The 23,164-nt window shown below is 39.0% G+C and overlaps 1 protein-coding gene across 1 annotated transcript; it reads right to left on the reverse strand.

Moving 5' to 3' along the window:
* Positions 1–1,465: 1,465 nt before the first annotated feature.
* Positions 1,466–20,242, reverse strand: ctsk (cathepsin K). Its single transcript, XM_037785334.1, has 8 exons — positions 20,189–20,242; positions 18,703–18,826; positions 13,001–13,123; positions 10,666–10,818; positions 5,683–5,901; positions 3,744–3,909; positions 2,535–2,643; positions 1,466–2,316 (listed from the first exon to the last, which is right to left on the reverse strand). The coding sequence occupies exons 2-8, from the start codon at positions 18,823–18,825 to the stop codon at positions 2,217–2,219; spliced, it is 993 nt and encodes a 330-aa protein (XP_037641262.1). The 5' UTR covers position 18,826; positions 20,189–20,242; the 3' UTR covers positions 1,466–2,216.
* Between the last annotated feature and the right edge of the window lie 2,922 nt (positions 20,243–23,164).

Below are 23,164 nucleotides of genomic sequence, written 5' to 3' on the forward strand. Positions count from 1 at the left end.
GGACACAGAGGCACATGCTTTTTTTTCAGATTACCTGTCTCATGCACTACTGTCAGGATATAGTGACCATTTTATAAAAATTACTTTTTTAAATCATATTTGCTCCAGTTCTACCCACCACAGCTTTAACAGGATAAAATGTCCTTTCAAAAGTTATTTTAGGTGAGTGAGATTATGAGATAACCTGAGGTAACCGAAGTTGACAATTTGTCCTGAGGGTGGAAAAAATGGAAATGAAAAACATTCCTCCAGTGGGGAAATTTCTGAATATGTTTGCACCACCATGTAGAAGAACATTTTTGGTTTGTTGGTGCAAATAGGAAGGTCAGGGAGGTCACTAAACTTGTTAGGATTCATCGTTTGGGATCATGACGGCGCTGCAAACGTAGTTGGTAATTGCAGGGATGTGTGTGGTTCTGGAGCAAAGTGTGGGTCAAGAGGTGGTCGTGACCTGTGACCTGGAGGCCGGATCAAAGGTCACCACACCGCGTGGCGGTCTGCCAGATGTTGCTGAAGTTGCTGAACCAAAATGTTGGGTGGACGGACGGATAAACCCATTCTGCTACTAAATCAATAGGACTAAGATATGACCCCTGACATACAAATTGTGTAAGAGATTGTATTTAAATTATATGCTTTGTACCACATAGTTACACTATACACAGTTTGATACAACAGCATGTTATAATGTATATTATTTTGGATTATTTTTTAACTGTGTAAATTGACAAATATCTTTTAGTTTTTTTAGGACCTGATAGCTGATATTTTGTTTCACTATTCAATAAATTTATGCCAAAACGTCTATTCTTACAGGGGAATTTATTTTTCTTTTCAAATGGAAAAACTGAAACTCTTCACTGAAATGTAGAGCTAAAAGAAAGCTAATACAACACATTAAATACTATAATAGTCAAAAACAATCCCATATGTTCTTAATATGTTTTGTTTGTTTATTACTTGAACATACTGTGTGTACTGTGCTGCATTACCTGACCAGAGATGTAACTTTTCAACACAAGACAAGCAGCAGCCGTGTTTTTTGTCAGAGGGCCATTTGTGCCAAAGATACCACATAATACCAACATACTTTTACTATTGGCTTACTAGGCTTGTTAGAAGTAAGAACCGAACGTCAGATATTCCTAGAAAAAAAAAAAAAACATTCATTCTGTGGAGGTATTTTTTTTTTTTTTTTAAATATTCATTTACGTAAAAATATTATCAGTAAGACATTTAATATAGCAGCAAACAACTATTAGATATGTAAAGATATAGAGGAGTAATGTCTACCTGAGCAGAGAATGAAGTCACTCTCCCTCTCTGTGTGGAGGCAATCTGCTCTGAATTTACAAATTCACATCACATGATGTTACTTAAACACTGTAGTTTATTTGCTAAACTTTACATCAGTTGTGCTCTTTTCCTGTTTCTTCGGATTAGAATGAAGAATCCAAATGATGCATTTAACTTCAAAATGAAACCTTTATTCATAGAAAACATCAGTTTACAGTTTGATCATCAGAAAAGTGCTGAATACAACAACAACAACAACAAAACGTCAATCAAGAGAAAAACTTGTTACGATTTTAAAAGAACTGTCTCTGCGTCGACAGGACAGGAGGAACTCTCATCGCCCAGCAATGTTTCCTGTCTCAATGAATAGAAACTCTGTTAGTTCTCACACAAACTGTGATTAAAGCTAAAGGGACTGAAACCGTTGCCGACTTCTGGCTAATTACTGTGAAGTGGTTGTACTGCCCGGTAGGTTTGTAGATTTAACTTGGCACTTCGGCACCAAACCAACCTGTGTTCTGGTGGTTACTAACACCATGCCTTGGAGGTACTGAATCTGTTTACAGTGGAGGTCTGCTGGTTTGAAGATAAAACTGAAAAGTCTTAGTGGGTTCAAAGTGCTTCAAATAACTCAAGATAACCAGATGTCCTCGTCAGACATTTTTTAAGGACACTGGAATCCAAGTCTTCACGTAACATTTAGCCCTTTTTCATCACTGGATGAAGTTCATTCCAAAAGAGTCCAAGTTGAATTTCTGTTCATTGTATGGTACTGTAATGTTTGCTGTGTGAAAAACCTGCGTAAACACAAATCTTCTGTTATTGTCTGTAGTGGTTGCTGACATGCTGGAATGAACTCTGCGTACATTTTCGAGTGTATTATTTTGCGTAGTAGTCCAAGCAAAGCCCCTTCATCCTCTTCACATGACGGGGTAGCTGGCGAGGTTGGCGATGCCGCAGAGGTTGCCGCGGTTACGTGCCATCATGATGAAGCCCTTCTTGCCCCATTCCTCGCCCCAGCTGTCAGAGAAAAAAAGACAAAAGATGAGATGGAAAGAAAGACACATGAGAGTTGTTGAGCATCGCCAGGGGTCAAACGGCATTTCAGCTCAATAGTTTGTCACCAACACGGCCGACAGAAGGCATCAAATCAACGCTACGCTAACAAACAACCTGTCGTTTCATTTTGGCGGCCTTATGAACCACCTGATGCCGCTCAGACAGGTGATGTGTCCCACCTGTTCTTGACGATCCAGAATTTCTTCCCCTTGGTGTTCACTCCGAAGCCCACTGCCAGCACGGCGTGATTGATGTCGTCTTTGTTACAGTTGCGGTCGTAGTAAACACCTGGGCACATGATGGCGGAGAGGAAGAGTGAGTGAGTGAGAGATTCTGAGCTGGAAGTGCAGCTCATACAGTTTGTAGGTTGATTTCCCTTTTTGGAAATCAACTTATGAAATCTAATAGTTAGATAGTTAGATAGATAGTTCAATAAGCTTATTTTCCAAACATGAAAACCTAAATTCTGTTTTAAAGCCCTGTCCACACTGCCAGCAAGAAAACGCCCAGTCGGCAAGAAAAAATGTAGCATGTTTCTGCAAACCACGGATACGTTGTTTGTGTAAATTTTTTTGTCTTTTGTATGCTGACGTTTCATTACAATAAGCATTGTGTAGAGCCAGTGATGTAGCCTTGTAGCCTAAGGAGCGGCCGTTATTAAAAGTTACGTGGTATAATAAGGAGTATAATCAAGTAAATTTTTGATACGACTTATGGTCTGCATATGTTCCTGCAATAGCAATTCAATGCATCTACATTCAGTAATTATATCCCTATATAATAGCTTTTATTGGTAGTGGCGGAGTACGCCATTTCCACTCTGGTTTAATATTCATCGAGAGCTAACCCCGATCGTTCATCAAAAACACATCCACAAAACAAGACAACGGTCGTGTTGGTCATTTTTTTCTGTCAGTGGACCAGATTGAGATCCGTCAGGGAGTGATGGAAGAAGACGGGGCAGCCACAGTGATCTGTTAGACGAAGAGCTGCAGGCGACAAGCTGCACACCTCAGCAAGTTCACCAACTTCTCTCACCGTGCCCTGCTGCTGTGTGCAAAACTACTCATGCCGTGTGCAGCATGAAATCAGATCGCAGTTGCAATCATTATTTACTGACCTCTTATTTAAATAAACATGCCCATGCCTGGGACCTGTATAATTAAAACACACTTGCTGTTACTCCTGTTTTATCACAGAGTGAGTGTCTGAGAGATCCTTAGAAAAAGGGAATGGTTTAAACAATATTTAAAGGGCAAATATTTACTCAACCACAGGTAAGATAGAAAATGTCCTTTTCCACAACACATTTCTGTAAAATGTTGTGTTGTGTTACATCATAATCAGTTTGTCTCTACTTTACCTGCTATTTGCATAAAATTACTGACCTCTCTGGTAGAACTGGAAGGTGCTCAGCGTGGCGTCGATGCCCACAGAGACTGGACCCGCCTTAAACAGCGCGACAGCCAGCGCGTGTTCGTCACCCACTGGGACCTCCTTGTAGCCTTTGCACTGGGCTGCCATGCCTGTTGAATTGTAGCGACAAGGCTGGTCCTGAACACAACACAAAGGAAAAAATTTGTGTCAGATTCCTGTATTCTCTTTGGGATAAAAACTGTCAAAGAGCAAATTCAAGCTGAAAGAAGCTGTTTGCATGTTTGCAACCCCAAATAGCAGCGCCCTCAACACAGAAATCCTTAGTACACCGCATGGTCATGGTCACAGACCTGAATGTTTTAAGATACTTTAGACAAAAGGAAATGCATAGCTGCAAAAAAAGTTGATTAATCAATTAGTTGATCAACAGAAAATTGAACAAAACACTTAATTGTTCAGGTTATTTGTCAACAAGAATGGCAAACATTTGATCGTTCCAGGTTCCTAAATGTGTAGCTTTTCCTCGTACCTTGTACATTGCAATACATTGAATCTCTTTGGGGTTTTGTACTGATGTTCAGATATTTAATGATGTCACATTGGTAAATTGTGATGGGATTTTCCCTCTGTTTTCTGAGGTTTTATGGAACAAATGAATAATAGATTAACAACACAAACAAAAAATATTTTTTTTTGATAAATTGATAATGGAAATAATTGTTAGTTGCAGGCCTGTGCACCCAAACTTATTGCGGTCTTACTGTCACATGCACACTTCATGTGATTTCATGCGTCTGATCACAGCCTCTGTAAATTCCTAGCATACAGTCAATAGTGAGACTGCAGCCTTTAATCATTAACAAGCAGTTGCACTTCCTTATTGCACTAATAGATGACTAAAGAAGAAACTGTGTTTGCTTTGTAAGCCAATGTGAGAGTTTTCACCTCATCATTTCTGAAAAACCACCTCCATTCAGTCAAATATTGCTGCTGCTTAAAGGTCAGAATTGAATAAAGGGTATGACTGTGTTTTTTTCGTTGTGTGTTAAAACATGATTTGGGGACAGTGTGACATCGTGTCAGCCAAATGAGAAACCACTGACCACTTTGGTTTCAGTCTGTCTGCAGCTCTGCCGATTTCTGGAAGTTGTCGTCATTTTGATTTTTTTGCACGAATACTGGGTATTCTTGAGAAATACACTTAGAAGTTTTCTCATACTTGTACGTTCAATATGAAGGTCAAGCCAGCAACCACTTAGCTTAGCTTAGCATAAAGACTGGAATAGGGGAGAAATAGCTAACCTACCTGACTCTATAAATGACATCATCTGTTGTCCTTCGTAAAACTTTGATTTTTGTATGGGTTTAAACAAACCCATTTAAACATTTGGGTTTTAAGTGCTTTAGGTTTTTGGGGACTCTTGGGTCTAAAGGTCAGGATAACTCAGCTTCTGCTGCTTTGATTTGACCATCAAAATCTGTTTCTCATAAGCACCTCAACAGCTAACTAAGTCCATGGCAACTTTATATTTCTTGTTCCCTGTCTTAAAGCAAGATTATCCCCCAAATAGAAGTAAAACAAATCAGATTAGGAGTGGAAAAAATCCCTTAAGATTTCATGTTGCACGTGAACAATAGTTTGTAACAGTTGTCTCTTTTGTGCCCACAGTGTCAGAGTTGGAAACCTTTGGCTTGGCATTGAAACTGGTTCTAGTTGTGGTTTATGGCCACATAACAGGATGTCACACCAACAACAGTAAAAGAACAAGTGTTACAACCCATGACAGGAAAGAGAAACGAAACACTCAAGAATGTGGTGGACAGTTCCTGTGTGGATGCTTTAGCTCAGTCTGAGGACATATGATACTTTACTAAGATGACTCAAAGTTTGTTTGGGCAAGACTTTGACCCACTGAGGAGAACGTTTAGGATTAATATGATATTTCTTACCACTCCGACGTACGGGTAGGCCTCCTCAGAGTCAATGCCTCCATTGACCTGCACGTAATGGAAGGCGTTGGTCATGTATCCTCCTCCGCAGCCGTCATTCTCTGTGACGCAGTCCACCAGGTTCTGGGGACTGAGGTCCACCAGCTTACCCGTCTTGTTGGCCAGCTGGCCCTCGAGGGCCCCGGCCGTACTGAAGGCCCAACAGGAGCCACAGGAACCCTGTCAGGAGAGTGAGGTGGTTTGAGTTTGATGATATGCACACAGCCCCTTGTTAAAGCCTCGCTGATAATAGCCAAGCAGACAGTAAGAGATAAATAATAAACTGAAAAATTGTTCTTTACTAGAAGGTGCACATGGTTGGATGATGGTATAAAATATTAATAAGTTTATTACTATCCAGGCAGGCAGGTATTTTTTTAAATCACAGAAGAAGAAAAGTATGACCAAACAGAAAATCAAGTTTGCAAAGTCCATAGTGAAAATGACAGACATTGTTCCAGCTTCTCATTTGTGAAGATTTGCTCATTTGTTTTTGTCAAAATATGTGAGATTAAACAACATATCTTTGGGTTCTGAATTGTTTGTAGGCCTATAGGAAGGGCTTTAGGAAATTGTTTTGTTTCTGTATTTTTTGACACTTTATAGATCACATTAATTGAGACAGTAATTTACAGATTATCAGTAATAACGAAAAGAGCATTATCCCTCATCAGCCTGAGGGAAATCAAACTGATAAATGAGACACGAGTGTCTTCTCCTGTCTGTCCACTGAGAGGCAGACTTTGACAACTTTGATTCAAAAGACATTTCTGTTTGTTGTACCGAACAATGTCACTATTGCGAATGGTAGTGGAGTGGTGCATGGCACTGATATTGTGTTCAACGATTAAAAACCTGTGCTATGGTCATATCATATCATCATATAAAATGTCCATATGGATGTTAAATTAACTCAAGCAGATTAGAATAACGTTTTGAAGGCAAGTACTGACATTGTTAGACATACATGATGTACACCCGAGGGCACAAGCAGAAAAGAAACCACAGTGTTCTTCCAACTTTGTGTTTGTATTTGCCCCATTCCTGCGTCAACATGACAGTGTCTCCGTAAACAAAGCCAGCTCCATAAAGGTCTGGAAGAACTTGACTGGCCTGCACAGATCCCAAAACCTCAACCATCCAGCACCTTTTGGGATGACCTGATCACCCAACATCAGTGTTGGACCTCACTTTAACGCTCTGTGGCTAAATGAGAGCAAATCCCTGCAGCCAGGATCAACACCTGGTGGAAACAACCACATCTGGGTGTAATGTTCAGGTGTGTATACAATTAGCCATGTAGTGTATTTAACGATAGGTACACCTACATCCCCCTGACCTACCCAAAGTCTAATACAAACCAATATTTCAGCAGCTATTTCATGAAAAAAAATCGTCTCATTTCACATCTGACAAATAGAGTTATGAAATCCAGATGTTAAAGCTGTGTTCCTCTCTGTCCTGTGCTGGAGAACAGAGCCACTCATGCTCTCTCTGTCTTGAAGTAGTAAAACACCTTCAGAGTCGTTGTCTGACTATAAATCCTCGCCTGGCTTTGAGTTAAAACACCTCTGCTGCTCCTCCTCAAGGAAAACACTGAGTACGTAATCTCATCATGTCACTGGAGGATGTTCTGAATGTGGCTTTGAGCTCTGAGTAGAATTGAAATCTGCCTCAAACAGACAAAAACATCAAGACACAATTCAGTCATCATGCCTCTGTAGGGAAGGAAGCAGCAGAGCTGTTAGTATGCACAGAGTGAAGTCAGACTGCTGCATAATTCATGAACAGTTCAGGAAGCAGCTCAATAAATCCTGTTTATAGCTGCAGGTTGATTTCCAACCAGCAGAGGGCGAGGGTGTCCTCCACATAATTGTGGTTAAAATGAAAATGAAAAATATAACATCTCAAATTACAGTTTTCTGGAATGTTTGGAGTTTTCATCTTTTTGTTTTTTGCGTATTATTATATATTTCCTATCTATTTACACTAAAATACTAAAACAAAGCATCTTGAACCATGATCTAATTGAAATAAAAATAAAAAGTGTGCTTTTACATTTTTTTTTTCTTTTTCTGATTACCTCTAAAAATAACCCCCCCAAATATCTATCTATATTTTTTCCAAAAAGCCTGGAGTTCTCATCTTTGTCCTTTGTTTTTTGGTGCAGGGTTAAAAAAAAAGAAGAAAAATCCAGACCGATGATATGGATACTAATATGAAGTAAATAAATGTACAAAAAAATGTATCTTTGCACTAGAAAAATATAAAAAAAGACTGTTTTTGTTTGCCAGAAACACTAAAACTAGATCTCAAAGTCAATTAAACCAAAAAAAAAAAAAACAACAACACAAAAAGTAACATTATATATTAAGTCAAAACTAAACAGCAAATGAAAAATGACATTGAAAATTAATTATGAACCCTGCTGAGCCTTCAGTGCTTCAGTTCCAGCTCTGGAGTTCATTAGATAACATCACATCCTTCTGCTGCTAATCTGCCTGCTAGCAGAAAGCACAGATGTACACCATATTTCAATCTATCTACTTCCTGTTCTGCTCAACCCTTGTTTACATAAATAAGGCCCGGCTGTCCAATCCCCTCATAATGACTAATTACATTTAATAACCTAACCCATTCTTTTGTTTTCAAAGTCCATTAGCGAGTGAGAACAGGCGGTTTTCCTCCAGCAGGTTACTAACTGGAATCGTGTGCTTCCGTTACTTTTCTGGAGCATGAAGGAAGGTTGAAACTGGAGTATGTTTCCACGTATTTTCTGAGGGCTTTTCTCCCTTTTTTTCATGGTTACAAAATACCACATACTCATCATCTCATTCAGCCTCTCAGAGGTCACATGCTGCTCTCTGGAGAGTGCCACGGCACCACTTACACATGTTGGAGGATGTTTTTTAATATTTTCATTCAAATTAACGAAAAATAAAAAGCCTTTTCGCTATTGGGTGAAGACCTTGCTCCTGTACTCATCTTTCCAAGGATTTCATAAGACCAATAGAATAAATAACCTGAAGATAAAGGCTAAAAATTATCAATATAATAATTGTGTTTTCATAATTGGGCAGTATTATTTTATTATTTGCACAACAGACTTCTATCATGTTCAGGTAATAAACACTTGCTTAAGATACATACTGTATTTCTTATATAATATTTAGGGCTAAACATATTTAATCGCGATTAATCGCATGATTGTCCATAGTTAATGGTGATTAATCCCAAATTAATCGCACATTTTTAATCTGTTCGAAATGTACCTTAAAGGGAGATTTGTCAAGTATTTAATACTCTTATCAACATGGTAGAGGGCAAATATGCGTGCATTATGAAAATGTATGTACATATTTATTATTGGAAATCAATTAACAACACAAAACAATGAAGAATATTGTCCAGAAACCCTCACAGGTACTGCATTTAGCATAGATAATATGCTCAAATCATAACATGGCAAACTCAAGCCCAACAGGCAACAACAGCTGTGAGCTGTTGAGGTGAGAGGCCTTTGAAAATAGCCATGCCGGCTTTTCCTTGCAAAAATGTTGCGTAAGTTTGGAGAGTTATTTAGCCTCCTTCGTGACAAGTTAGTATATGAGTTTGGTTCCTTCGGGGTGGATGGGTCAAACAAACACAGGACTTTCACCTATGAGACAGCTGTTTGTGTCCCATGGGAAGGTTACTCTTGTTACGTAACATTACATAAGAAAGTCCTCTAAGAGCGGTTGTTATTTATTTACGCTAGTTATGTTGTTACGATTGTGTCATGTTTCTAACCATAACTAAGTAGCTTTATTGCCTAAACCTAACCGATCGTTTCACAATGTTAACCACATGGCATTGTGCATTTTTACAAGCGTGATACGAGTCTGATATGAAACGTATTTATGAAACCTGATTTTAGTTCAGAAACGTCGACATTCAACATAACCTATCCCGTGGTTTGCAGAAACTACTGGGTTGTTTTCTTTATAAGTTCCCGTCTGATGTCGTTATTTTTGCTTCTGCCTGTAACAGCCACATTTCCCCACAGAAATCAACGAAGCCTTGTGTTTCCTTTCCAGCATTTTGCCTGGAACCAGCCTTGGGAAGTTTTTTTGTTTCCCCCGAAGCCCTCAAACAAACACCATCACACGCCTAAAATCCAACAGAACATCTATCGGTAGATTTCTTCCTTGTCTGAAAACTACTGACAGGAATATGACAGCTACAAAAATACATAACTTCCTCCACTGTGAGACACTCTTCCTGTTTTGATAGTTAGGAACTGTGATACATAGTTTCAGTCTGAGTCCGATGTCCTCTCATGTCCCAGGTCTGTTTTAGTTGCTGTGCTTACTGTGGCGTATTTATTGTATCATGTTATAATCAGCTCTTGATCATGTTGGACCTGCTGGACCTGTTGTATTAGCCTGTTGGTCTATTACACAAACTCCGTCCTTACTTTCATTCTTATGATTTGTTTGGCCGTCATGTTTCCAGTGTGTAATGAGGTTTGACGTTTCTTCCACTTCCCTGAACATTCATTAACTTGGCTTTCATTATAGCTACCTGTGCAGGATTCAACAGGACAAGAATCAGCTTATGGAGGCCGCTTTGCTCTGATCTTTATCGGAGGTCGAGAAGTTAAGCATTCGTGCATTCACCACACAAACCTAGTTTGTCTTCATCCTTGAGGTCTTTTCTCTTGTTAAACAGAAAATGATTTCAAATAGTATATTTAGTTTTTACAAGAGGCGTCTTGAAAGATGAGGACAAAAACTACAAACTAAAAACTACATCGTTTCATGTGCTGCAGAATAGTTCCCCAGAAAGCCGCCCAAAAAACAACCACACCTTAAAGCTCCCATGAACTGGATATGCAATAAGTTGAATCACAGTTTGTGCAGTTTTTACTACAAGGGTTGAGATGTGTACTAGATGACCTCTGACCTGGTTCTTCACTGGAGTCACCATGCCCATCTTGCGGTAGTCAAGAGTTTTGGGAAGCTTAGACACCCTTTGGTCCACCTCCATGGTGAAGCCGGGCTCCCTGTTCACGGGGACCTGCAGGCCGGTCATCTTCTCGGACACTTCCTCTGACGTCTGCATGAACAGACACACAGTTAACATTTTACATCATGTTTCAGGTTTCAGGGATGTTTCTGTTCCTGCTCTCGTTCGGAAAAAAGAAGAGTGCAACAGCAGGTAGAGTTTCTTGATCAAAAACAAGTTAAGGGTTACAGGTTCTTATCACTCCAACAATAGATGGTATGAAGCTTTCCTTAGTTCCTGGAATAATCTTGTGAGATAGAAATGTGTTGGGACGGGAACAAGAGAAGAAGGGTAGAGGGGATTTATTTTTAGACTTAAGACAAGAACAAGTAAAAGAAGATACGGCTGGGGGAGGATTTGATTCAGCAGGGTGACGGAGGATGAAAACAATTTCATGAAGAGATGGGTTTTACAGTTTACTCCAAAGTGAGATGTCATTTTGTGTACCGTACCAATGTCAAAAAGGGACACCAGAGGGTCATAAAAGTGCACGTAAAAAAAGATTTACAAAACAATGACATAAAAGAAGAAGAAGACGAGGCGGATAAGAGTGAAAGAGGAATTGAAATAAGTGATTGCTGATTATACAATAAGCAATTATTCTAAAAATACCCTGACATTCATTATTATTATCAGAATTCCCCCATTATGCTTTCATTACAGCTTAGTATGCAAACAGAGAGATAATCAAGGGAAGAAATACAGACCATCTGGTCATTTCTTTCATTTCACTTAAGAGCTTTAATATGAAAATGGAAACACATCCTTCATTTCCCGGCCACCTGTTTCTACATAAACATGAAATTCATCCAGGATTCGTGGATGTGTATACATGTTCCTGTCACTAATAAATGAGCCCAACCACTGGCATGCTGGTTTTTTTTACGCAAATTGCTTTCCACCCATTTTTGATTTACAGCTTGTTACAGCCGGCATATTGATGCAGAAAAAAACATCAGTCATGACCCGCTCTGACACACACATGTCACTGACTACAGCTGATTTAAGGACTCCATTTTGTTTCACCTCAACGGGCTCACAGCGTGCACAAGTGAAGCAAAAACCAGAGATGACAGCAGCTAAACGCCAGAACTGCTGAGGAGAATATGAATCTCTGACACTTAGGAGCCGGTTTCACTACAAACAGGATTTTCGCAAATGAAGGCAATAGCAGACGGATCAATTGTCACTTGCTCCAGTTGCTAATGGCAGCCGTATCTCAGACTGTAGCTGAAAATAGGTCAAAGCTGATTGATCTTCTAGAGCTGCAACGATTAGTCGATCGACAGCGAATTTTTTGGCAACTATTTTCATAATCAATTAATCGTTTTAGTCAAGCAAACTGATGTGACGTTTATCTTTGTCATACAGTACATGCAGCAGCGTAGTTGAGATTGGTCCCGGTGCAACGTTTTTTTTTGGACCCTCACCCCCAAATATATGCGCACACACTCCAGACAATTGCTATGTCACCGTGCAGCTCCTATTTTGCAAACCAGCCTCAGCACTATGGACAGCAGCCAAAGAGTCACTCGTTTTGTTGAGACCTGTTGAGATCCTGAGACCTGTGAATGGCAAACACGTGGTGTAGTTCCTTGCCATGACAGTTGGTATTTTTTTACTTCATTAACCTGAGACAACTGCCTGGTGTTCGCACCACAGCAGCTGGGCTGAGCCACTGATATCATGGTGGTTTGATTTGGTGATTAAGTCGAAACTATAACTGAAAAGTTATGGGAACAAACTGGACTTTTTCAAAAACTGGTCTATGTCATTGAATACCGAGCATCTTGCTATCAGTTAATACTAGTGTTCCATATACTTCATGAAATTTAGGTCTTTCAACATGGCTACTATGTCAAATTAGCTGATTATAGTGCCAGGATTTGGTCATAAACATATCAGGCTATACCTTGAACATCAATCAATCACAGCCTGCGGTTTTTCACTTGTATGGCATGCAAAAGTGATCAGGTAGGAGAGGCCAGAAATAGTCTTCTGGGAGCAGAAATGTCAAAAACCATCATATCTGTAGCATCACAGAGCATGTTGTAGATGATGTCAAAGTACACAAGAGAAGGCAAAAGAATGATAATATGTTAGTTTTCTGTCAAGGCCTTGTGAAGCAGAGTCCTACAGATAGAGTCGGTTGTCCTCCACGATGACACCCTACGTAGAATAAAGCAGCAAACGGAAAAGTGGCCTCAAACTTGCAAGACTGCCTCAGACTCACCATGTCACCCAGGTGGTTCATCCCCAGCTCGTAGGAGTGCATGCCCAGTGCTGCCTCCTGGTTGTGGGCTTCAATCATCCGCGCGTTCTTCTCCCAGATGGCCCTGCGAATCCCCTCCTCATCCTGAAACAAACAAGTGCAATGTGTCACTTTTTGAGTCAATGCAGAAACTGGACACAAACTGCGTGACGTACAAAGGATTGTGGGATACTGGGGACTGGAGGTGTCCTCCAAATTCAGACAATAAAGGTCTGCATTGATTGTCAACATTTAGAAACATTTATTACGTCTAGAAATATAAAATCCCCTCAACAGGGTCACAGCGAAAGAGGCATTTATTTCACCTGAACTATCATAAGGAGGTCATAACATATGCAGATTCTTCAATCACCTATATTTCAATATTCCTGTGTTAACACCTGACAACTCCAAGAAATTAATCTGAGCAAATAGGGCAAATTTAAGTTTTAATTAGCAAAGGAAGGAAGCTTGTCTGTGTTACAGCCCCATTTTATTAATTAGGCCAATTAAACCAGTGCACGTCCACATAACAATCTTCCCCAGTACAGCTTATACAGCAACATAACTGTCCAATGCAAATGTAATTTGCGTTAAAATATTGCTTTATCCTTTATTTTTTGGAATATTTACATCTCACCACCAATATATGTTTCTATTAAGTAACAGACTGATTTGCATATCGTCCAACACAATATGGGAATGAGATACAGCCAAGTGCTTGGTTGGTTACCTAAAAAACATCCATGCTCTACTTAGTATTCGTGGTCTTAACAACCATTAGCATAACTATAATGATTATTTCTATCTTGATATCCATTCCAGTAATGGAAAATGCAAATGATGCGAGGAGACTTTGATTCTATTACAGTGATGTCAGTTCAGGGAGGGTTGAATTAGAGGGACTGTTGGAGGAATACTGATTGAAATCACCACGAGAGAAAAAGAGAGAGAGCTGCACTGTGTTTTCTGCTGACACACACATTGTACACATTATATCAAGAAAATGACTACATGAACATATACATTCAAATAAATACATGCAGATAAAAACAACAAAGCACACAATCTCTCATACTGTACATGAACTCTCTAAGCACTGTAGATAAAGTGCACGCATGCATCTGTGCGCACACACAAACACAGACAGACACAAACACACACAGTCCACAGCTGCGGAGTGGTGACCTCTAGCCAGGGGTGAAGAGCGGAGGCATACAGTAACAGATGCTCAGTGAGCGAACAAGAAGTAAATCTGTAGTCTGCTCTGGTTTAACACCAACTAAACCACATTTTCTTCCTCCTTCGCAGCCAGGAGCTACAACAAAATCATAAAAAAAAGATGACTGGGGATTTTTTTAACGGGGAAACTGAGAAAGGAGGGTAAAATATAGAGTCAGAGGTGAGAGGAGTTTCCATTGTTGGAATTTTTATTGAGTTTCCACTGTTGGAAATTTATGACACCTGCTGACTGCTGTATGCAATACAATACGATATCAAAACTAATGGCTTAAAGGTCACATGTCATGCTCATTTCCAGGTTCACACTTTCATTTAGGGTTTCTACTAGAACATGTTTAATGCTCAAAAAACATATTTTTCTCATAGTGTCTGTCTGAATATACCCGTATTCACCCTCTGTCTGAAACGCTCCATTTTAGCGCTGGTCTCTTTAAGCCACCCTCATGAAAAAGCCCAGTCTGCTCTGATTAGCTTGCGAGAAAAATATGGTGCACCTTTGCAAAGGTAGTTTTCAAGCTGTGGGTGGTATATTCCTGCATGAGCAGCCTGTTCGCACGAAAAGGCGTATAAATGAGTATAATAATAAGAACACCTTTCTTGATTTCCAAATGTCATTTATACGTCATGTATCCTGTACTGACTGCAATGTAAACACATCCGCGTATAATTGCTGCGGTTAGAGTTAGTAATGTAGTATGAAAAGTGAGAAAGACTGCTTATTGCGGAACGGTGCTGTGGTGGATGGGTCCAACAAACACCTTTAACCAGGAGACCCGTTTTCGAGACTGTTGTTTTGTTTTGTAAATTACATTAATGTCAGTCACTTGATGATCGTCACCTGTATTTTAGTGACGATGTATTGTGTTTTCCGTAGTTGTGTTACGTTGATTTCCATATGTATTTTCCTTAGTTTACGTACTTATTTTAAGCCCTACCAAGATGTTTTTTCCTAACCCTAACTAACCCTAGCCCTAGCCCTAGCCCCTAACCCTAACCATAACCTAAGTGGTTTTCTTGCCAGAACTTAAGTTAGTGGTTTTCTTTCATGAACCTATCTGTGGTCGTTTGCATGGCGTACTAATGACACACGAAAAGGCTAAACTGTGTAGTCATGACATGCAGAATGTCCGTGTAATTCCGTGCTATTTATACGTCATCCCGTGAGACCGGGTTTGGATGTAACATAGGAAAAGCAGCCAAATCTGATTGCCTTGTTGTATCACATGTTTTCTGATCCAGGCAAATGTAGATTGACTGGGTTGTCTTATTTAACAGTTTGTGGGTTGATAGGCACTCCAGATACAAAAAATGTCTGTGCACAAGCACTGAAAAAGTGAGTTTTTCATGATATGTCCCCTTTAATTTAATCTCAATTAAAACCTAAATTAGCAAGCAAGGATGAGGCATTTTTGTCCATGTGATTTCAGTTGATAAGCCTAGTTAAAATGCCTTTATTTGCCTGGTTAAACTTAATATGACCTCCTTAATCAAACTAAAAAAAGTAGGTTTGGCAAAAGTGGGTCTACTAAAGCCTTTTGGAAATTAACTTTTCTGAATTACTGGCTAAGGATGAGAAAGATAAAGCGACTGTAAATTCTCATTGTGCACGTCCTGCTTTACTTTTGGTTCTCTGTTCTCTAACTCCATCTGTCTTGTTTCTCCGGGCCAAAACAAGGAAGTAGAGCAACTAGTGCTGGCTTAACATTTCTTGTTTTTCCAGTTGACATTGTTTCAAGCAGTACAAAGCCTATTGCATTTCTGGTAAAAGAAAAACACGATGGCATTTTTTAACATACGTGTTAAAGATTTACAGTTAATGATGTTAGATAGCACTGTAACTTGTAGAGAGGAAGTAGCTGCAGTGTGTTGTGGACAAACTGTACACACATCTGTCAGTACTGCATCTTGTTTTGACAGATAGTATGTTTCTCTTGTATTACCAGAAGTTAGTGATGGAGCAGGCATCTTTTCTTCCTCACAAAACTCAAACCAGAAAGTTTACTCTTTTAAAAACAGAGACCTGGTTTGTTATCCTAAATGCTTTGAGCACAGATGACAATTGACATTGTGATTAGTTTTACTATTCTAATCGTACTGGTGGGGATGTAGACGCTCTTATAAATTAGATCTCAACTAGAGCAGAACATAACAATAAGGAAACATTACAGAGTTAGAACCATCTCTTCTGTAATGGATTTGCAGTTTACAAACCCCGGTCTCTGGCATTGAACCCCTGCACTTTGTATGCCTCATATCATCTCCAATCACCTCCACAAGACATCAGGGAAAATAACTCTGGCAACAATTATGTTTCTTTGCAAAAAGTAATTGGGAAAACAAATTAGTAGTAGGTCTCCATTATATAAATTGAGTTTATTGGAGACAGGATTCATCAACTCTAATTCACCTATTTATTAAGGTACATTTAACCTGATGAACTAGATGGTTTGCTACACTGAACCATCTGAGAAGCCGTGATTGGAAAGTGTTTGGAAAAGGACAGGTACTTTCAAAAACACTTGGCAGTTGATTCGATGAACCATCTGTCAATCAAACTCTTGCCGAAGCCAGTCAGGAGAAGAGCAAAAATATCTTTTCCATTGAGAAAAGCCTTCAGTGACGTTCTTTGCTCTTCTTTCAATGAAGAAATACTCGTTAGTTCTGATAAAACTGATGTTAGTGCAGCATCTAAACTCTTCAGTAGCCGCCATTGTTGTTTAGAACGAATTGCCTCTATGTGTTGCGTTACACACACCTAAACCATGCCAGTAGCTTCTCAAAGGACGCTGACTGGTCCGAACCTCTGCAGCGTGATCTTGTTATATTGCAAGAATCCAGTTGCCATGATAACAAAAGAAACTTGACAAGGGTGTCCTTAGCTCTCTTTGCTAATTTTTAACCTATTGCCTCTGCAATACACCAAAACATAAAAGTGTCAGATGTCCCAGTTGGTACTAATAATCACAAAAATCTGTCTATATGCTGATGATATAATATTATCCATTTAGACACCACAAATAGACGTATCTACACTTCAACAATCTTAACATTTTGGTGGACTGGCAGCACCAAATCTTTTAGAATACTTTACTTACAGTACAACTTCAGTATATAATGAAATGGATAAAACCTCATTGCAGTTGCTCTTGGATACAAACAGAGATTTTCTGAAGCAACAACAATCCATGAATTAACTCCTGCACATTGGTAATATTCTCAAAACAAACTGCAGCAAACTTGTAACAATATCTGCAAATCACTGAGGTCTGGTTAAAATCTAACTCTCATATCTGGACTAACCATTTACCCTGCTGTTTTTATCTTGTCAACAGTCAACAGTAAACCCTCCAACTCCATTTTCATCTTTGAAATAAAAAAGGAATAATGAGCTATTTGAATCATTTAACGACAAAATAAGACCACACACATACAAATACCAACAGAACAACAAAGCCAGTCAAATGGAGATTTAGTACAAGTTACTTAAAGGTCCCATGAGGAGGATCTGCTTTGTTTAAAGTTCTCTCAACAGATGCATCCTCCCGAATAAATATCCACCAGACCGACGTCAGCAGAGAGAGAGGAGACTCATACTGAACTGACTGACCGTTAAATTGAGTCAGCTGTAAACAGACAGTGAGTCAAACACAAAGACGTCCACATGTTGAGCAATTTACTGAAGCACAAAGAGAAAACAAAAGAGATAAGAGGGAACACAAAAAGCCAAAAGACAGAAAGAAGAGCTGAATAAATGCACATCTATACATTTGCACATACAGACACAGCTGAGGCGGTAAAGTTACTGACACTTTCAAAATAAATGTTCTGATGAAAGACTTTGAAGGTTGGCATTGAAAAGGGAAATTGTTCATTAAACTCAACTGTGGTGTGCTTTTTCTCTAGAACAACGGAGACTCTAGCGACATTGAAAATTTGACATCCTTTCCCATTAATGTCAGTCTGATGTTTCCCTCTGTCACTCTACTGCGCCCCCTTTCTTGGCTCTTACTTTTGATTGAACTTCTATAAAAAGAGGTGCAATCCTTAAGGAATTTGCAACTCTGCAAATCCCAACTTGAGTTAAGACGTGGTCTGTTAATAAAATACGAGAAGTCACCACAAGAGTACACAGAGTCATTGAAGTATGCAGCTTATAAATTACTACTTTTCTTTGTCTCTGACCTTTTCTTTTCACTGTCAGGCATCAAGTTGTGCAATTTTCCCCAGTTGAGGCAAACATCCCAAAGCAAGTCATAAGAGACTTGAATAATAAATGTCATGGGACCAACAGAATTGTCGTTACAGAGATGTACGTTTTAAGAAGTGGAATCATGGTGGTTTTAGATATTGGTATGGTTGTGATGTGCAACAAATAGCTTTTTTTCTGGGATAAGAGTGTTTGTCAAATCTTTCATACACAGTACACACTGGCAGAGACTTACCAGGCCATTATATTCTCTCCTCTGTGTGATCTTCCACGATTCCCACTGGGTGTCCAGAGTGGCTTCATCCAGGTGGCTCAGAGCTGAGGCCGCCAGCAGCAACACGCATATACACTGCAACATCCTGAAAGAGGTTATATACATCAAATCTGGGCAACAAATACAGAGCTGAGTATTAGCTGGAATTATTTTTCAGTGAGGTGTGAGAGTCAAAGCTGCTACAACAAATAAAAGGATATAAAGTGAAACATCACATTGTATGGGTTTCTGTAGACTGTTTTTACTGTCACATGACACAGGACAATGAGCATGCTAGTTTCGAATTTTAAGGAACCCCAATAAAAGCTGACAATAGAGATAAGAGCTGCATCCTGTCCAGAGATCAGTGACATGCAACAACTTTTTCGACCAAAAACATAATCAAATTTGAAGATAATGGATATCGTCTGTCAGCAGCTTACATATGAGTACCAGACACCAGATACAGAATAAAAAAAAAACGTTTTTGTTGTGTTGGAAAAGTTCACTTGCTCTCTCATCAAGGATTCAGACACTTTCTCATTGCTTTTTCAACTCCAGACTTCGAAATTCACAGTAGTCTGCACATTTTTCTCCACCTTTGCTTCTCTCTGCTTTTTTTGCCATCTGTCATTCATTAGCGTTTCCCTTTTTCTCTCTCGTTTTTATTACATCCTGCTTCTAATCTACATTTGTGTCCATTGTTTCCAGTAAAGGTTGTCGACCTGTTAAGGTTAACTAAACTGAAAGCAGTAAACAAACGGTTTCCTTTAACTTTGAGGCTGTGTGAACTGAGTTGCTTTCTTTACACTGTCTACTTCCTACACACATTGATTATATCTAGTCTGGCTTCACCCTTGGGTGAGTTGACGGAAATTTAAATAGCAGGGTTTCATGATCTATGCAAATAATTTATAGTTAATCTAAATATGTGCACTGTGTTGTGTCGCTGTATGAGTCATACAAATTCTCCTTGTGGTAGTTTCTTTGTTCTTTAGAAATAAATTCATGTTTTACACTACTTTGAATGATATTTTTTCATATATCTCATTGTATTTTTCCAGAGTACGCCACATTAACTCTGCAGAGGTCAAAACAGCTCCCAGTTAAGGCGCAGAGCTGACTTCCAAAACTCTTTCTATTAGGGTGCAACTGGGTCAAAATCATTCTCTAATCCTAATCCTATTAACACTAATTACTTTCTTAGCTGACACAAATACTTATATGAGTTTATCTGAGCCTGCATTCAAAGGAAAGAAGTCTTAAGAGTCAAACTAAAGAAAAAGCAGTGCCTGTAATGAGGAGAACTCTGTTTCAGTTACAGAGTTGGTTTCAATTTAGTGCAACACATTAGTATTACTCAATTTGAATCCCTTTAGACTGATTTTTACAACTCGAAGACTAACCCTGTTCAAGAGAAGGAATTCACAAAACTGAAAGGAAAAACTCAGTAAACAATAAACTGTACCTTGAGTCCAAAAGGCAAAGTTTGGTGAAGTTCTCTGAGTGCGACACCGTCTTCCTCTACTGTCTAAGTAGGTCAGAGTGTGAGTTTATATGGGTTGGATTTTGAGGAAGTACAACGGGAGCTCCAGGTCTGGGGAGGAGTTTCTGTTTTTTCTACGCAGGGGAATTACATCTGGTTTCACTCAACTAGCAAAGATCCCTGAACACAGATGATGTCAGGTGTCAGATTACACAGTCGTGTCTGAAAACTTCACAGAGGCTGGCTGTGAACTCAGAGCCCTGCTGCATTCTGGGGCACTGCTTTAAAAATGAACAAGGTTGTTGGATTTTTAATAGAGGCGTCTTGAGCTACATTCTTATCCTAACCTCACAACCTCCCGACATCACTTGTATTATAAATCAGACCATTGTAACATATGAACAAGTTCTTAAGAATCAATATATGAAAGAGGAAATACTTTTAACTTTGAAGCAGTCTGATTTCAAGTCTATACTAAATCATTTTGAAGAATAACTCTGTATTGAATGTAGATGAATGGATGGACCTTGAGACCTTACTGTAGGAACCAAGGAATGCTTTATCTTTTTACTCCGCTCAAGCATTTTCCCCAGGTGCAATCATGTCTATTCATGTTACTTTGGAGCTGCAAAATTGTTCCTTTATAAGAGGAAACTGATGAAATGATATTCAACCAGATGTAATGGCACTGGCGAGGTGCAACGTTGTGTTAAAGCCTGCTGTTTATTTGTAATCCTCCTGGCATGTAAAGTTTAATACTGCAGGGTTTATATTGTTGACAGTGGTGGAAAGTAACTAGTAAGTACATTTACTTAAGTACAGTTTTCATAAATCAGCAAACATATCTCCTTTTTTAATACACATTTTGAGCCGTAGAGACAATAAATACAAAACTAACATTATACACCTTCAAAACTCCTGGATGACATATGAACAGGTGTTATTCATGTTGCAGAGTACAGGCTTATTAAGCTTATGTAAAACACTGACTTTATTATCTGCATGAATTGAAATGCATGTAGAAAAAAACATAGAAAATAGGATGGGGTATAGAGAACACCTGAAACCACAGTAAATGTGATGGGTTTTGTGTGTTATGATATCCTACCATAAACATTTTTACGTTTTAATACATTGTGGAATCTGACAGTTGTAGTGGAAAGACAGTACATCAAAAAAAAGGAAGACATTTGTGTCTTTCCATTACAGACAATGTTGGTGCCAAGATTACAACACCTTTGTTTAAGCCTATATTTAAGTATTCTTGGATGACACCTGCATATTTCTACCAATTGTGGATTTTGCCCTGAGCATTTATGAAAAAAAATATTAGTAATTGAAGACTGACATTCAAACCCGTTGCATATTTCAGGAGAAGAGTTTTAACATTAATAGTGCATGAACATGACACATCAGACTTAATCACGAGCGGTAACTTATTCAAATAAATTTCCCACGACAGAGCCAAAATAGATCTTTATATTATATTTATATTTTCTACAGTGTCGTCTGGTTTTTGATGGATGCGTACTTCCTCATGCCGTGAGTGTGTCTGTGTGTATATATGAACAGATCGTGTGACTCCTATAGTCATACAGCAGCAGTCTAGCACATGTAGTCACTTATCTAAATATAAGAATGTCCCGTGTACCTCATATGTCCAATGATACATGGCTGCGTTTCAGCAGGTTACTCATACATGTAATGAGTTCTGAATGAGCAATAACAGCAGATTGAATGGAGCGGATTCAGTTTTAGTACTGATTTTACCGGAGCTACTACAATACTGCGCATAATTCAACAAAAATGAGCCCATAAGTAGAGGCTTTTATGTGAAGTGCTAATTAACAATATGATGAGTTTTTCGCGTGGCTGACTTCACTGTGTTGGTTCTCTGGCAGAATTCAAACCTGTGTAAAATCTGATTTTTATATAATTTAAATATTCTATTTTCACAGTTTTTCACAAAGATATCTGTCTTTGTGGTGTAATCATCCACTATATAGGTGTTGGTTTCTGGACGGCCTTGAGTTTGGCATTTTTTGCAACCAGAAGTGTACAAAACGAACGTTGAATAAAATAAGAATTTATTAGACGTCCAAAATGCTACAATTAACTTTCATGAACTGAAAACACACTGTGAAAGGGTTAAAGTTTTACGATGAAAACACAAACAACTCCCAGACTGGACAACAGCGACCTGTCAATCAGAAGGTAGCCTAAAGCATCCCCTACTTTATGGTCTATTTGACAATAAATGGGACTATAATTTACTAAACGAACATCATGCTGTATTAAAGAAGACTTGAAACTATAGCGATTGAGAACATAAAATCATGTTTACAATATTTAATGAGGTAATAAATCAAGTGAGAAGTAGGGTAATTTTCTCATAGACTTCTATACAATCAGACTTCTTTTTGCAACCAGAGGAGTCGCCCCCTGCTGGCTGTTAGAAATAATGCAAGTTTAAGGCACTTCAGCATTGGCTTCACTCTTCAGACACGGAGGTAGACCACTAAATAATAGACCGTGTAATAGACCCCTCTCTCCACTGGAAGAAAGCATGTCAGTGTATTACACATCTGCATGAAGGTTTGTAGCGATGGTCACATGACGTTTTTCATGTGTTGTGTCGTGACCGAAGTTGAACTTCAGAGTTACGTAGTATATAAAGTGAGGCGTTTCGTTTTGCAAGTGACGTTAGTGACGGTTGCCACATGACCTTTGTCATGTATTTTACGTTGTAAGTGTAGGTGTGATAACAAAGCTACAAAAAGCTTTACTGACAGCAAATGGCAGTCAGTGCCTCCAACAACATGAATTGATTAGAATTTCTTAAAAATGCAGCCTCAGCTGCCTCTCAAGGTCACGAGCAATCTCTGCTGCTGTGCTAAGATCTCCGCTAGGTTAAGATCTCTGGTGTGTTAAGTGCAGCAGAAGCGAGCGACTGCCAGC

This window comes from Sebastes umbrosus, chromosome 11, assembly GCF_015220745.1.
Source record: "Sebastes umbrosus isolate fSebUmb1 chromosome 11, fSebUmb1.pri, whole genome shotgun sequence".
NCBI lineage: Eukaryota > Metazoa > Chordata > Actinopteri > Perciformes > Sebastidae > Sebastes > Sebastes umbrosus.

Excerpts from the sequence above, each read along its gene's own strand:
- ctsk (XM_037785334.1), bottom strand. The coding sequence starts at position 18,825 with ATGTTGCAGTGTATATGCGTGTTGCTGCTGGCGGCCTCAGCTCTGAGC. Across the intron at positions 13,124-18,702 it reads GGAGAGAATATAATGGCCTG|GATGAGGAGGGGATTCGCAG; the intron begins GTAAGTCTCTGC and ends TGTTTGTTTCAG. Across the intron at positions 2,644-3,743 it reads CTTCCAGTTCTACCAGAGAG|GTGTTTACTACGACCGCAAC; the intron begins GTCAGTAATTTT and ends TCATGTGCCCAG.